This window comes from Hylaeus volcanicus, chromosome 1 (genome assembly GCF_026283585.1).
Source record: "Hylaeus volcanicus isolate JK05 chromosome 1, UHH_iyHylVolc1.0_haploid, whole genome shotgun sequence".
In the NCBI taxonomy this organism is placed as follows: domain Eukaryota; kingdom Metazoa; phylum Arthropoda; class Insecta; order Hymenoptera; family Colletidae; genus Hylaeus; species Hylaeus volcanicus.
The window spans coordinates 157,018-171,484 of record NC_071976.1 but is presented as its reverse complement, the minus strand read 5'-3'; the positions used below and the strand labels follow the sequence as shown (position 1 = coordinate 171,484).

The following is a 14,467-nucleotide window of genomic DNA, read 5'->3' as shown; positions in this document are numbered from 1 at the left end:
TCCGTTGTTACGTTTATGCTCTATATTTACAACTAAAGTGATACACTGACACGTTACGAAACACCCTATTTAAATGAATTTATTTCAATAACCAACCGTACGTTTCAAATCACTTGATAGCTTATAGCTTATGTCTATAGTATATGTATTATTATACATATGTAAAGATTATAATATGTCTCTACCGTATAAGTAACGAAATTACATAGTATATTGCTACATATTATTTCAATAAAATCCATTTAAATACTAAAAGGAAAATTCCTTTCCTACTTTCTAGTTGAACAAGTTAGTTTTGCATTTTTCTTTTGCAATCGACGCCGGTCGACAGTGGTCGCTTATCCAACCATCATTTTATGCACCGATCTCTTCGCTGCTTTTATTTCGAGGCTCGATTTTTATTCGGAAGCCGTCTACTCTTTTCAGAATGATGTCAACCTTCAGCCGGAAGTCCTTTTCTGTAAGATCCGACTGGATCCTGTAGTCCCTCAGGATCGTCGACAATAAAACCTTCAACTTCAATATCGCGTACTTCCTTCCCACGCACGATCTACGCAAAGCCACCATTGAAAAAGTACTTGTACTTGTACTTGTACGTACTTTGATATATCGCGAATGTCAACTGTTATTTGTTTAAATAAAAGAAAAGAAATTTCGAAAACAATAGCTATAGCCGCTTACGTAATAGTTTTATCTTACCTGGGTCCTGCACTGAAAGGAATGAAAGAATAGTAATGCCTGCTTTGCATTCGTTCTGGCAAGAAATTGTCAGGATTAAATACTTCTGGATTCGGATAGAATTCTTCTAATCGGTGGACTTTGAACGGTGCAACTACGACTGTACAACCTTTTGGTAATACGTAATCTTTCGTCGCTGTGAAAACATTGAAATAACATTGTCAGTCTCAAAGTCTCTTTAGTACTACAATATCTCTATCAACCAGTGTAATCGTGTTTAGTACGAAACACTCTAGTTCAGAGTACGAATACTCTTCTTGTTGTTTCCTACTTTTTTGTATGTACATAAAATTTACCAATTTTTACGTCTTCCTTAAGTAGCCTCGCAATTGCTGGTACCGGTGGAAAAAGCCGAAGAGTTTCAAAAATTACCCTTTCCAGGTATTTCATTTCTAAAGTATCTTGAAACGTGCAAGGCCGGTTAGATCCTTTGAAAATTTCATTCAGTTCCTCGTACACCCGATCCTGTAGTCGTCACGTTAGACATTTCATTAAATAAATTCACTCAAATATTTCATAGAAAAGTTACGTATGGATTATTGACAATAGCTATCGACATCGAGCGCAATCGAGTTGTTTCGCTTCTGCAACTTGAGATGTCTACATTACGTACACGAAAACTAGCTCCACCAATCGTTCTTCTATACCGTATGGTGTACTATATGTATATAGTAAGCGAATGAAACTATGAATATGAATTAGCACGGCGATAAAAAAAAATCGATAAACATCGACTCGGACAAGTTACACTTAAATAACATGCTACCATTACACGAATAATTGATAGGATAACCTTCGAGATTAGGGATATTAAATATTTTTGGAAATATGGGGGACGCGGTTCACGGAAAAATCCTATTCGTAAAAATGTGCGAAATGTGTCATAGCAGTGATCAAGGTGGTAGACACAGAGTAGGTCCAAATCTTTACGGAATTATGGGCAAAATCTGCGGCAGTACGTATTCGATGTACATATTTCATTAAGAATTGAGAATTGAGAATTGAACAATATATATCATAGTTCCGTATAAAAACTATAAAGAACTTTGTTTTATACATTTACAACGAGTATTCGTAACATGGAAAATTACTGATCGCGTTACATACGTAGGTTATGTGTGTAAAATAATATATTTATTATTTAGCTACTCCTGGTTTCAACTACACCAAATCAATGAAAGAAAAAGGTATCGTATGGAACGAGACCACGTTAGACGAATACTTGGAATTCCCCAGGACTTTTATCCCCGGTACAAGAATGGTATTCAACGGTATAAGAAAAGCGGAAGATCGGAAAGACATAATTGCTTATTTAGCAACGTTGAAATGAAAATGACGAAAAGTGCATGCTTCGTGCGAAATAATCTACAATAAATAATGTACAGTATTAAAAGAATGTATCATCTACACCTAAAGCGTTAATTTTTAACGACTCGAATCAGAGCCCATTTTATAGTAAACGTTTACCATGTATTTACTATTTATAAATAGATCGGATGCACAAGTATTCGATTTCACTTTTATTTCGCTCACCTGAATATCTTGATGAATACCGAGTGCACAGAGAACGAAACTGGAGCCCGCAGCTGTGGTGTCGTGTCCCTAAAAATGATTAATAAAGGGTATTAGTAACAAGGTTCGGGTACATGTACGTTTTTCATGTATAATATCGTCGAATCTATAAGATTTGCAGTCCAATAATAAACCATTGTCAAGATGATCCTATCGGGCAGCTTTCGAATAGACATGGAAATGTCTTTAAAAGTTAGGTAAGCGCTTTGTTTACACTTTAATAGATTTTCTTTTCCAAAGACAACCAACAAGACGAACAACAACATTTTCTTTGACATTACTTGGGTTACCTCGAACATTATCGTATCGACTTCCTCTTTGATTTCCTCGTCGGTTAGTTGTGCACCACTTTTTGCAAGTTCTAGCATCAGATCCAAGAAGGCCAGCCTCCTCTTCTCTCCGATATCGTTGTCGTCGATGTCGTCTAGATCGTCTCTAACGTAGTGCATTTTCGTTCCTCGTTTATCTTTCTCCTCAGTCTTCGAATCATTATTCTCTGCAGTTTCGTTCGTCTTTGCGTTCTCCTTTCGCTTCCGTTGTTCATCTCCAGCATTCAAGCAAATCTTCTTGTAAGCGTCTGCCTTTTTCTTTTGTATCACTTTCGAGGTTAAACCGTGAATGGTACCGAGTAGCTTCTCTTGTTGCTTTGCGAAATGTGAGAATTTAAAGAGGAAATCGAATCGCAGGTTCACATTGTATTGACGTCGATGAACTATGTCGCACATCCTGTGTTCGTAAAAGGACATGAACAATAAATTAAGAATAATCTTCGTATATGGTGCTTATGTCTGAGCATTTGCGAAAGGGTAAACTGAACTAAAAATAGACTCGGAAAATTTTATTTTAAGTAGGTAAATGCAAGTAAAGTAAAGTAAAATAAAATAAAAGGTTCCATTCCGTGAACAATAACTTATAAATTAATGTTACGTTACACTTTACGAACATAATATTAAGATAGAATTGTTGCAACGAACGCAAACGGAGATTGCAAGTATGACGCTTACTTCATTACAGCCATGGCATAATCGTAACCAGTTTTGTGTTTCTCGGTCTCCTTTAGCCCCATCGCTGTTTCTAATAAAATGTCAACAGTGACTGCTGATAAATAATCATGACAATCGAACTCCTTTCCCACTTGGTCGCGTAAGCGTACTACCAAATCTCGGCTATTTTCATAAAACAACGGAACGAACGTTTTTAATACGTTTAGATGAAACGTAGGTGCTATGATTTTTCTGTGGCTTCTCCACTTTTCACCACTACTTATCAATAAACCATCTCCCAGCCAAGGTTTGAAGAATCTGAAACGTTCAATATGTACGAGACATTTTTTGAAGCCAACAAGCCTACTTTTACGTGTTATCGATGGGTGGAAATCCTAAATGCAATTTTCGAATAGCTGATCCTTTATTTTCTATTACTACTCGAGCTAATCACCTGTATTCTGGAGATTTATCAATATGAACCGTGCTGCTGAGAATAATTTCAACATCGCGGGGATGATATAGAAAGATGACTAATTTTTTTCCTAAAAAAGCACGCACCACCGGTCCAAACACATCGTACTCTTCCAGTTTCTCCAAAACATGGTCTGGATGAATACCAAAAGTTAATAACGCGTTTCCTAAAATTGGCACTGTCTTTGGTCCTGAAACGAGTCGAAGCAGATTTATTAAAATACCAGAGAAATGGAATAGGATTCTTTCCTACTCTATCGTAATGCTTTTATTTACATTATCGGAATGAGAGAACGTGCAATGTGATTACGATGTCATTAACGTTACGTACCTGGAAGTTTGTTTCCAAAACGAACTATTCGTAAATTTTCCATATATACGTAAACGCCAGACAAAATTGTAGTGATCGCAATGAGCGAATAGAAAACCGCAGTTTGCCAGTACGACGTTGACATCATTATCGCCTCCATCTTCGATGACACACTCGTGAAATGTTCGTGTTCGACAAAGGTGATATTCTGAAAGTATGTACAAATAGTCTGAAAAAGAAAAACTAAACATTTTCCTTAAGGAAAATTATCCGAGTATATTTTTCTTCTTTTCGTCTACTTTAAACGAATTTTTTGCATTTTTTGCATATTTTTCTTTCTTTCTTTCTTTCTTTCTTTCTTTCTTTCTTTCTTTCTTTCTTTCTTTCTTTCTTTCTTTCTTTCCTTCTTTCTTTCTTTCTTTCTTTCGAATAAAAATGAACGATACCAGCTCTGATATCGTTACAAATATTTTCGGAAACATTACATATCGAAGCTAGTGTATACATGTATCTACTTAAAAATATTAATAACGTACGATTACAACAACAAATTTAGGAGTAAGCCACTATTTTCAGCTTTGCTAAGCGTATGCTAAGAATTTAATGTTGGTTGTTCACTGTACCGAATACCTCTACGCGTACCACATTACATGCGCTGAAATCCACGAACAAGAATCGCCGTAGCATCGACAGCTTTTATATCACGAATATATGTAAAACTTTCCATTCTTTTAAATTAATTATACGATGACCTTATGTATTCCTGCGAAGCATTTGCTTCGCAAATTATCACTGTGTTATATATCAGCATTAATCAATAATAGCTGTATAAAATGACTGTTTGAACTGATCAGAATTTACCGAGCGTACATGCTCGCGTTAATTATACCTAGGAAACATAGAAACAAGATAGAACTCTAACAGAAATTTATTTTGTCGTTCGATAGTTTTAACGATCTTTCATTTTGTTTATTTCCATATTAATCGTGTAAGTTTCGGTTTGTATGTCGATATACTTGCGCGATATAATTACGCGATAGGATTACCTATTAAGGTACCTATTATCTTCTAGTTAGGACGAGTTGTTGTTTTCATCGTATCCCTATAAATTGCTAGTAAATGAGAAAATGGTGTTTTTCTGTATCTTGTCGCAAATGAAAATCTTCCATAAATATTAAGAGGAGTCATGAAAATACATATGTATATCGTGAAGACTGAACATTCTAAAAGACGGTTATAACGATCGCTCGTTGATCGCCGAGGTGGAAACAAGTACTTCCGGAAATGACGTAGCAACCTGCTTCACCCCCTGCATGGAACGTGTCCGGAAATCAACCCTCGAGGATAATAAAAACGTGTAACAAGGAGGGAGGAAAAGTGACAGAGACGAAGAGAGAAAAGTTCCCTTTGTCGAGGTAGAGCGAGCGAGCGAGCAGGACCAATTTCACGAAATGATCGATAGACGCGAAATGAAGCAACCACTGGCCCATGGCGCGGCACTATTCACGCTTCCTGACCAACTCGATTACTCTTACAAGATACTATACCTATCATAGACTCACGTCGCGTGTCGCGTGCGTTGTGGATATCTATATATCATATATTCGTACCTCCGAATACGGTATATGTATATCTAGACTCGCAAATGCTACGAGTACTGCAATTCCGTGAAAATACCTATCCTCGACGATTAAATACATTGTAAATATATGTATATTATATATAAAATTCATTGTAGCGTGACGTTTGACAATTATTTACCCAAGATTTTCACATTGTTACTTGCAACGTATGCATAACTTAGAGGTCAAATTACCTTAGCATTATAGTTATATAAATTGTAAACCAATTGCAGAATAAATATCTCATAGAAAGAAACGATAAGACAATAGCGTAATCAATGATCGTTACTTACTTACCGTCGATAAATAAAAACTTGATTAAAAATGTACTGTTTGCTGACATTGATACAAATAGATGCAATTTGATTAAATATTCAACGAAAGCGGATGTTACGAAATGGTAACGAACGAATACAACCGACTCTTCGAAATTAACTTTGCGTAAAGAATAATTATTATTCGCCGCGGAAGTCAATACCGAATGTGCGTTGCGAACCCATACGTAAATCCGCGAAATCTTGATTATTTCTTAATTTAAATACACTATAATGTTACACGCGCGTACTAGTATTTACCAAATACTATACCTATTAAATAGGTATAGAATAGTCGTATAACGAACCATCGTTAAAAAGAGAACTTTTAGAAATACGAATCCTTCTGATCTCGAAGGTATCGTAAATAAATGGCACCGTGCGATCGTATAAATAATAAAATGTATTTTAAATATTTCGTAAAAAGTGTTACAGTTGATACAAGTAAAAAATGCTTAAACTACTCTTAATCAAGGCACTTGTATTTACAAAGTTGTTACTCATTGTACTGCGTAAACGTCGAATAATTTACTCGACTAATTCGTCGTCATGCAACTGTCTCCTTTGTATGATCGCGTAAACGTTTCTTCGCAAGCTACAATTAAATCGGGAGTGTTGCAAACTAATTGCATTGTTGTTAACTTAAGTTTTAGTTTACAAATAATCTGTACTCTCTATCGTATCGAAATGGCAGTAAAATATATATATCGTATACGAAAAGAAACTTGTATAGTATATACTATATATATACTTTGGTGTAATAATTGTAGCGTAGTCGATCGAGAATGTCCAAGTAAAATCGATAACGGTATTATACATTTTTGTGTTAAGTAATTCGTTTCTCGTTATGTACTCCTAATACCGAACGAATGAGTAATTCATCTAAATGTATACCATTTATCTTGAACGTGATGCATACCGATCAAGTTCAAGATGCAGTTAATCGAATAATACAATCGCGAGAATAATCCGTTTTTCCTTGGCACGAAAAATTATTTTTCCAAAGTGCATCGACTTACATACGATCACACTTGCTTTTAATGGACGACGTTCTAAATATAAATAGCAAAGAGTCGCATAAATACTCGTTACAAAATATCAAGTAGAAAAAATAGTTTTATCCTTTGTTAAGGTTCGACTTAATTTTAGTCAAGGCACTTTTACACGCACACGCATCGTTCGATCCTGCTTTTCATCGACAAAACGTTTTTTCCACTTGGTTGCCCGATGAAAAGCTTTTTCGATTCTTGCCCTATCACCTTGCGATAATTTGTGTATCGTTAATACAAGGAAAGTGAAAGATTATTATCGAGTCCGAACGCGAGATTTTATCACTTCCCTGCGTTAATTTATTGCTCGCTTACAATTAGCGTTACATTAAATGCGAACTTTAACGAGAAATACGATTGTCGGAATACGAAAAGTATATTATAATATATTATCGGTGTGTTTATATAAACTATGTCCGAGTCTGGAAGGAAACATCTTTCCGTGGAAATTTAAACATTTCTCTAAAACTATACTCGTTCAACAAGACTTTAAACGATCTGTTTCGCGGTATAAATAACATGGGCAACAGTGTGTATCGAGACTAATCGTCTTGGTTATTTTAAAATATTTACAAAATGTTCGTTTCGTAGATATTTTAAAATTTTATTCGAGGAAATTGATAGTTTTATTCAACGAGTAACGAATAAAAATTAAAAAGGGCGTTCATCTTTCATTTGCTACTCGACAATTTTACGTAGCTACTTTGACCCATCTCTGTCGAATGCATCGTCCACTGGACGAAATAGAATAGAGATGAAAAGTACGAGCAAGTACTTGTGGCGATAAGTACAGTTTCTCGTTATCCTGCTGCTTAAACGTACTACATCCTTCCTAACCCTCGTGGTCGGCTTTCAATTTCATTTCGATGCAACAAACTCTTGGTTTGATCGTTTGATCGTTTGATCGTTTTATCGTTAGATTAGATTGTGAGATCACTCCACTAACTTTCGTTTCTGGCTTTTCTACGAGCCTGTAACAGAAAGAATAACAAAATAAATTAAGAGCGACGCAGTTTTACGATAGTTGTAGGTGCCAACAGATTTTTGTAAAAAAGAAACCGTTAGACCGTCAGCAGAACCCCTAAAGTTCTTCCCGCGTGATTTATTTTCCGAAATGGTTTCCGTTGATAATCACGATGATTTCAAGATTTCAATACAATAGATTCGGGGAAAAGAAAGATGGATCCTCTATGACGTTAGGACATTGTCCTCCTGGCCATTGTACTTTTTCCAGCTCCATCGCCAAGATCCTTATTTACCTGGATCAGCAAGAATTAAGTGCGGAAACGGACCAACGATTCCTACGGACACCCTACCATAGTACATGTATCATCTACCATGATCCCGAAGATCGTGGGAAAAATCGCACAAGTTCCCCTCGTTCGACGACAAAACCGCTGATCGAAAGATCGGAACTTTGATCTCGGTCGACGTCAATTTTTCACGCGTCATAATTTTATTATCCTTTCAAAAATAGCAACGAATCTCGTTGCTAAACGCTAATTAAAATCGAAACAGTACCTTCTCTATCGGAACAGAAACAAAATGAACTTTAAGTATTTTTTTCGCGAGGAAGGTTTAATCTTTAGACGGTATAATCAACTCCAAACCGTCGCGTCGCCGAAACGAACGCAGTCGCATTACCATGCTGGTAATGTTTATTGATAAGATAGTCAACATGCGGGTTACCAGCATGACAGTCCTTAAAATTCTTTTGTTCGTATAGTAGCGAAGCAAGTCGAAGGAGACGAACAACAGGCGGAGTAAATTTTCACGCCACTTTGTTTACAGAGTAAGTAAGTATTTTCTGTAAAGAAAATGCAAACTAACGCGTCAAAGTAAAATGGAACCGATCGAATAGAATACCGAAAACGGTAGTATAACTATAAATATTTATTATCTAGAAATTGAATTATCCGAAATCACTGTATTCGTGTGTGTTTGTTTGTTTTAGTTTCTTCCTTTGCGGACAATTTTAGGGTGCAGATAAACCTCGAAAGAATCATCGATGGTCGTTTGAGCAAACGAGACGTTATCAACACGACCGGGAGCCAAGGAAGGAATTTATTAAATTAATTTGCCGCGACGACGCATCTCGTAAATTTCGTAGATGACCTCACTTTGTAATTGTCGAGAATTACTTGTATGCTCGGTCGTGCGTTCTCGGTCCTCTCGCGAGCCTTGTTGCTCCCTAGATTACAACACGAAATTTATTAGCGACTTTCTTTGTGTGTATTTTGCATCCGTAAAAGTGAACAGCTGAACATATCGACATATTGCGACGGTATACCTGCTAGTAAATGTCATTTAACGTTTAATAAAGTTAAATGCGTGTTTGTCGTGTCGATTGTTTTATATATAATATTTTTAGATAAATATTCACAATTAATTTTCACATTCTTCTCTTAACGATTCCATGCCCACCGCGCCGCCCATATGTTGAGAATACGAAAGCTTCTGTCGCCTTATGGTCGCTCCGAGACACCCAAGTCGCATGTCGATACGCGCACATGCATCAGATATTATATCCGAGTGAATGCACAACACGTGTGCGTTGCGAACGTTTTTAGGGAAACTATGAGTTCTATTTGTGGCCCGACGCGCGACGTCGACGTTTGCTCGACCAAGCGAGCTTTCTTTTTGATTTCTGAACCGGCATGCCACTTTGCCACTTTGCCACTCCGCCACTCCGTCAACGTCTAAGTTCGAACGAATTTAACCTCGGATACCAAGTCGCTTTTATTTACATTTCAAACCTTTATTCATTTTTGATAATAACTTGTTGGAGGTTGCAAAATGATCGTTTTTTACCTTGTATACGCGCGAGCTCGTCTATAAATCTTATGAAAATAAAGTATAATGAAAAGGGACGAAAGATTGGGAAAGGTCTGGACGAGAGATATTTCGAGGAGGACAGAAGCTAACATATGGCAAAACGGTGAACCACTTCCGTTCGTGGGTGCGCGCTTTTGATGTAGCTGCCGCTGCGCTGTAAGAGCATTTCGAAACGCACGAAGAAGTGGTGCGGGCTAGCGTGAACTTGAAATTACGATGACACGTGTTCACTTGGAACTTGGAACTTGAAACTTGAAACTCGAAGCATGCTCTATCGGAGACCACTTTCTTTTTCGGCAGCAATCCAAGTATGTACACTCGAGCGATATTTTTATCGCAAGATAAGTACGAGTAGCCTGCGCCATCTTCTAAAATACTGTTAACGTTAGATGGCACGTACATTGAGGATATTTCGTGATCGGAGGCAAGCTTTCCGAAAGGTGTAGAGTTTTGCGATCGTCGTCATCAGGGGGCAACCGTTTACTCAGGCTGCGCGAGCATACCGAGCAATGGGGATACCCTCGAGTGTCATGTCGGCACGCACTTGGCAAAGTGGTTACAACTTGCAACGCGTAAAGTTTATTTTCGGGAGCGTCGTTGCTCGAGCACGTGTTCGAGAGGAAACACCGAACACGAGTTTCCACTTGGCGACGCTTCCTCGGAGTAATCGTCACGTGTGAGGTTCGATCGGCATCCCTGTCGCGTCGGCGTCGGCGTCGGCGTCCGCGTCGGCGTCCGCGTCGGCGTCCGCGTCGGCGTCCGCGTCGGTTTCAATTCACTTACAACTTACAATTTACTTGTTACAGGATATAGAATAATAATAACAAGTGGCCCTTTATCGTAGTTGATCAGGGTTACACGTTAAGCGCACGATGCGGCGCGGCGATTCTAAACTATATAATACTTACGATATAATTAATGAACGAGTTAAAGAAAATTTTCGTCAACTATTTTGATTTTTACCGCGAACATGATTTGTTAGAACGCAGAGACTTTGCCGTAACGTAAATTAGATACGTAAAACTAACCTTTTTGTTGTTAGACGTGTGTCAGGCGCTGAGCGTGTTGCTGATGAACCATCCTACCCTGCTCCTGTTCCCACCAGCTGACAACGTCCATGAATTCACCGGATTCGGTCATCTCCTGCTTATAATAGAGAGCCCCGGAAAAGGTTTCCGGACTCGTGGCGTAAACGGTGGCTGCACCCTCTTCACTGTCCCCGGCGCCACTGTACGGCGATAGAATTTGGGGCTCGAGATTCTCCTCGTTCTGTCCATAATACTCCGAGGGTGGAGATGCTACCGAATTAGGGGAGAGCCGAGAAAAAGTCTGCGCCCCTGGTAGAGTCCTCGGCTCGAGGTTCTCTTCGTCTCCCACCGAAGACGCGTAGTAGTCACGCGGCGAAGGTACCGCTGCTGTTCGATGCGGTGACAACCTGCAATGTATCGTCAAAATAACGATTTTACTTAATTATTATATTTAATAGAGTCGTAAGCCACAAGTAAATCAATCAATTTACCTGGATCTAGCTTTTTGTTTCCCGCTGTCTTCCGTTTCGTCTAATTGGTCGGCGTCGTCGTCTTCGCCGGCGAGGACATCGTCTTCGAGAACGAGCCTTTCTCCGGATCCGTTGTGACTCGAAGAAACGATACTGCTGGTAGGCGAGGGCATACATCGAGCAACGGCAACGTTCGAATCGTATTCAACCCCGTCAGCTTCGGCGAGTAACCTTTGGAGTCCTCTGATATACTCGACGGCCATACGCAACGTTTCCACTTTCGATAACTTTTTCCCCCTGTCTCCATAACCTGCGGCGATGTGACTGGGAATGTGCTGTCTCAAAGTCGCGAATCCATTATTCACCTGTTTAACGCGATTCCTCTCGCGCGCGTTTCTCCGAGCGACAGCAACCGGTGGTGGCTGCCCATTTTTCCCGTGTTTCTTCAATCTGGACGGATCGTACGGCGGCAACACGCTCGTCGAATTCATGCTGCCGTTATTATTATTTTTTGGAATGATCAGGTGAGCTTGATTGCCAATTATGTTGCTTTCGTTATCTTGCAGTGTCCTTAGCAGCATCAACTGCTCTTGTTCGTTTCCGTTTATTTGTACTCTGTTGCAGAACACCGTAACACCCATAGTCGTCATCGTGATCGCTGTTTCGCTGTTCCGTTAGCAATCGTCCCGGTAACCGTCATTCGCCGAACGAATACTTGAACCGAATCGTTGCAACCAAACCAAATGAAAAGAACCGAACCGATTTTTTCGTTCGATATTTAATACGCAATATTCCCGTTTAGACAATATAACCGAGCGGTTTCTATCTCGGCGTTCGCAATGTCGCAAGCTTATGTCGTGAGAATAGCCAAGTCGATCGGTAGAGCTTATCGACTCTAATGTCTTTCGAGGACGAGTCTAATTGATGGACTTATAAATAAAACGCGATCTCCCCTCGAACACAAAGTTTATTATCAACACAGACTGTTCGATTTGACGTTTAGATCTGGCTCAGAATATTTTCCGACGTTTCAACAATGTTATTTATTCGAATCGTTCGAATTAGAATATCGGCTAATCCAGACCAATGATATATTTCACGATTTAGCGAAACCTCGAGGCGCAGAATCGTTGTGCTCGATGTTTTAACATTTTTATTTAACCGAACGCCTTTTCGTCGGGCACACCTCGACAGTTGTATTCCAACTGTTTCATGGGTAAAAGTTCTTAATCTTTTTAACAAGTTTTCGAATTCGACAGGCATGACAACGTACACTCGACGAGCGAATATTCGATCCTCGTGGCTGCCAAACTGGCGCCGTTCAATAATTCTTCCAGTTGTTTTCTTCGGATACAGAATAGATATTTGCCAATGCTTTCAATGGTCCACGGCTTCTTTCTCTACCAAACGACCAAGCTGATGACCCGAACCAACATCCAATTGTCGCAACGACTTAAGTAAAGCGAGTAAAGTGAGGTCACCGTCTATTCTTCTCCACGAGGCGACGGTCGTCGACTCCTTGAAAATTCTTCTTCGGAATGCTTCCAAACTGGCAGCGTTCTTTTAAAAATGGGACTAATCATAGTTGAAAACGTTCGATCGTCGATCGCCGATCGCATTCGTCTACGGGTCTTTGACCCGATGTTTCCAATTCCAAGGGGTTATCGTGATGGAGTTGAAATCAGAATTGGGATCGGGATCTCGGAATCGTATTATCACAATATAGTTTAACAAACTGTAGCACCAGTTAAACGATTTACATGGAAAGCACTCGATCGACTTGGAGCGTACAATCCAAACGAGCTTAACGATTTACGATACGAGCAACGATCACCGTTCACGGTTTACCACTTGTTCTAAATCGGTTTGTTTATTTCGTTTATCGAGGCACTAGGAATCTTTCGTTGTTTCGTTCGTACATCTAAGGTCACTTGTTGAATACGCAACGCACGAGTACAGTCAATCCAAGGCAACTTTCGCAACCGAAATTTTTCTTTATAACAGAAATTCACATTACTATCACCGCAGCATCTTGGTTCGGACAAACGTTTGTCCGACATTTGCTCGACCGACCGCGATCGGAGTAATATCGTTTAAGCCGAAGCGAGCTTGGAGCGTTCCGCATGATGTTCGATGTTGTAACGAGCGCGGAACACGAACGCTCCGGCTTGATGATCTTCCGGTAGATCGCGAACCAACAAAAGAGGTAGAGACGGGTCGCGCGAGGCAGTGGGGGTTTTAAGCAGGCGCTGTAATCGATGCTGGTCTAACAAAACAAAGTAATCAACCGAACAATTTGCTGGTTCGCGTTCGTCCACCAAATACACGGAAACCGTTCTGTTCGATCCGATCCAAATTCGATACACGAGCTACGCGCTCGATAATTCACTGGATAACTGCGTTACTCGATCAGGACCGCGATCGCGGTCGCGATCACTCCAACGATTCGATCTGTCAATGTTTTCTCGATACCGCAGCCGATCGACGCTCGGTATCCGTCATCGGGTCACTTTTTTGCACAGCTCTTTTCGGCAAATGGCAACAACTCTCGTTTCTGATCAGACCTCCGTGCTACGCACCGCATGGCGTCCGCGTTGAGAATGAGCGCGGACATCCGATAGATGGGTTAGGTTTCAGCATTTTGCCGCACTACCGAGTGAGACGGGGAGCGAGGCGGGGAATTAGGATCTACGAGGGACGGAAAGAACATCGCGAGTGCGAGCAAGAGAGATTTCGGAGTGCGACGCGTGTTGCGCCAAAAGGAACGAATGGTGGGGATTTTGAGCACGCGCCGCAGCCCCCTCGTTTCTTTTCCGGAACTGAAAAGGGGGACCGTGCACGCCATATGCCGGGGGAGCGCGTGTGCCAGTTGCACGAGTTGGACCCTTGGTTCGTGTGCGTGCACCCTGTAAGCTGCATCAACTCGCCTCTGCACTCTTAACCAGTGAATCTATTCGCCAACCGCACACCCTATATGTATCTGTATGTACATATATTCCTGCCGGTTGATCCTTGACTACGTGCTACCGTACTAGCGTACTAGCGTACTAGCGTACTATCCATTGCTTGGAA

General features: G+C 40.1%; 3 protein-coding genes across 4 annotated transcripts; 1 reads left to right on the top strand and 2 right to left on the bottom strand.

Annotated features, from left to right (window-relative positions):
- Positions 1-53: 53 nt before the first annotated feature.
- On the bottom strand, positions 54-4,753 carry LOC128872657 (cytochrome P450 4g15-like). Of its 2 annotated transcripts, none has more exons than XM_054115581.1 (9): positions 4,614-4,753; positions 4,099-4,285; positions 3,748-3,958; positions 3,315-3,611; positions 2,601-3,036; positions 2,272-2,340; positions 1,035-1,203; positions 700-874; positions 54-550 (listed from the first exon to the last, which is right to left on the bottom strand). In XM_054115581.1, the coding sequence occupies exons 2-9, from the start codon at positions 4,235-4,237 to the stop codon at positions 355-357; spliced, it is 1,692 nt and encodes a 563-aa protein (XP_053971556.1). In that variant the 5' UTR covers positions 4,238-4,285; positions 4,614-4,753; the 3' UTR covers positions 54-354. The 2 variants fall into 2 exon arrangements, with proteins under 2 accessions (XP_053971556.1, XP_053971565.1); XM_054115590.1 differs by having other exon boundaries at positions 4,701-4,723.
- Positions 1,210-2,262, top strand: LOC128872674 (cytochrome c iso-1/iso-2-like). The gene is made up of 2 exons (XM_054115616.1): positions 1,210-1,693; positions 1,884-2,262. Exons 1-2 carry the CDS (start codon positions 1,567-1,569, stop codon positions 2,066-2,068), a joined length of 312 nt encoding a protein of 103 aa, XP_053971591.1. The 5' UTR covers positions 1,210-1,566; the 3' UTR covers positions 2,069-2,262.
- A 1,644-nt stretch (positions 4,754-6,397) lies between the features above and the next one.
- On the bottom strand, positions 6,398-14,042 carry LOC128872669 (uncharacterized). The gene is made up of 3 exons (XM_054115602.1): positions 11,417-14,042; positions 10,926-11,332; positions 6,398-8,033 (listed from the first exon to the last, which is right to left on the bottom strand). Exons 1-2 carry the CDS (start codon positions 12,043-12,045, stop codon positions 10,936-10,938), a joined length of 1,026 nt encoding a protein of 341 aa, XP_053971577.1. The 5' UTR covers positions 12,046-14,042; the 3' UTR covers positions 6,398-8,033; positions 10,926-10,935.
- Between the last annotated feature and the right edge of the window lie 425 nt (positions 14,043-14,467).

Coding starts and splice junctions, on each gene's coding strand:
- LOC128872669 (XM_054115602.1), bottom strand. CDS start 12,045: ATGACGACTATGGGTGTTACGGTGTTCTGCAACAGAGTACAAATAAAC. Junction 11,333..11,416: donor AAACAAAAAGCTAGATCCAG/GTAAATTGATTG, acceptor GATACATTGCAG/GTTGTCACCGCATCGAACAG.
- LOC128872657 (XM_054115581.1), bottom strand. CDS start 4,237: ATGGAGGCGATAATGATGTCAACGTCGTACTGGCAAACTGCGGTTTTC. Junction 1,204..2,271: donor GTATTCATCAAGATATTCAG/GTGAGCGAAATA, acceptor TGACGACTACAG/GATCGGGTGTACGAGGAACT. Junction 551..699: donor CCTTTCAGTGCAGGACCCAG/GTAAGATAAAAC, acceptor GGCTTTGCGTAG/ATCGTGCGTGGGAAGGAAGT.
- LOC128872674 (XM_054115616.1), top strand. CDS start 1,567: ATGGGGGACGCGGTTCACGGAAAAATCCTATTCGTAAAAATGTGCGAA. Junction 1,694..1,883: donor TATGGGCAAAATCTGCGGCA/GTACGTATTCGA, acceptor TTTATTATTTAG/CTACTCCTGGTTTCAACTAC.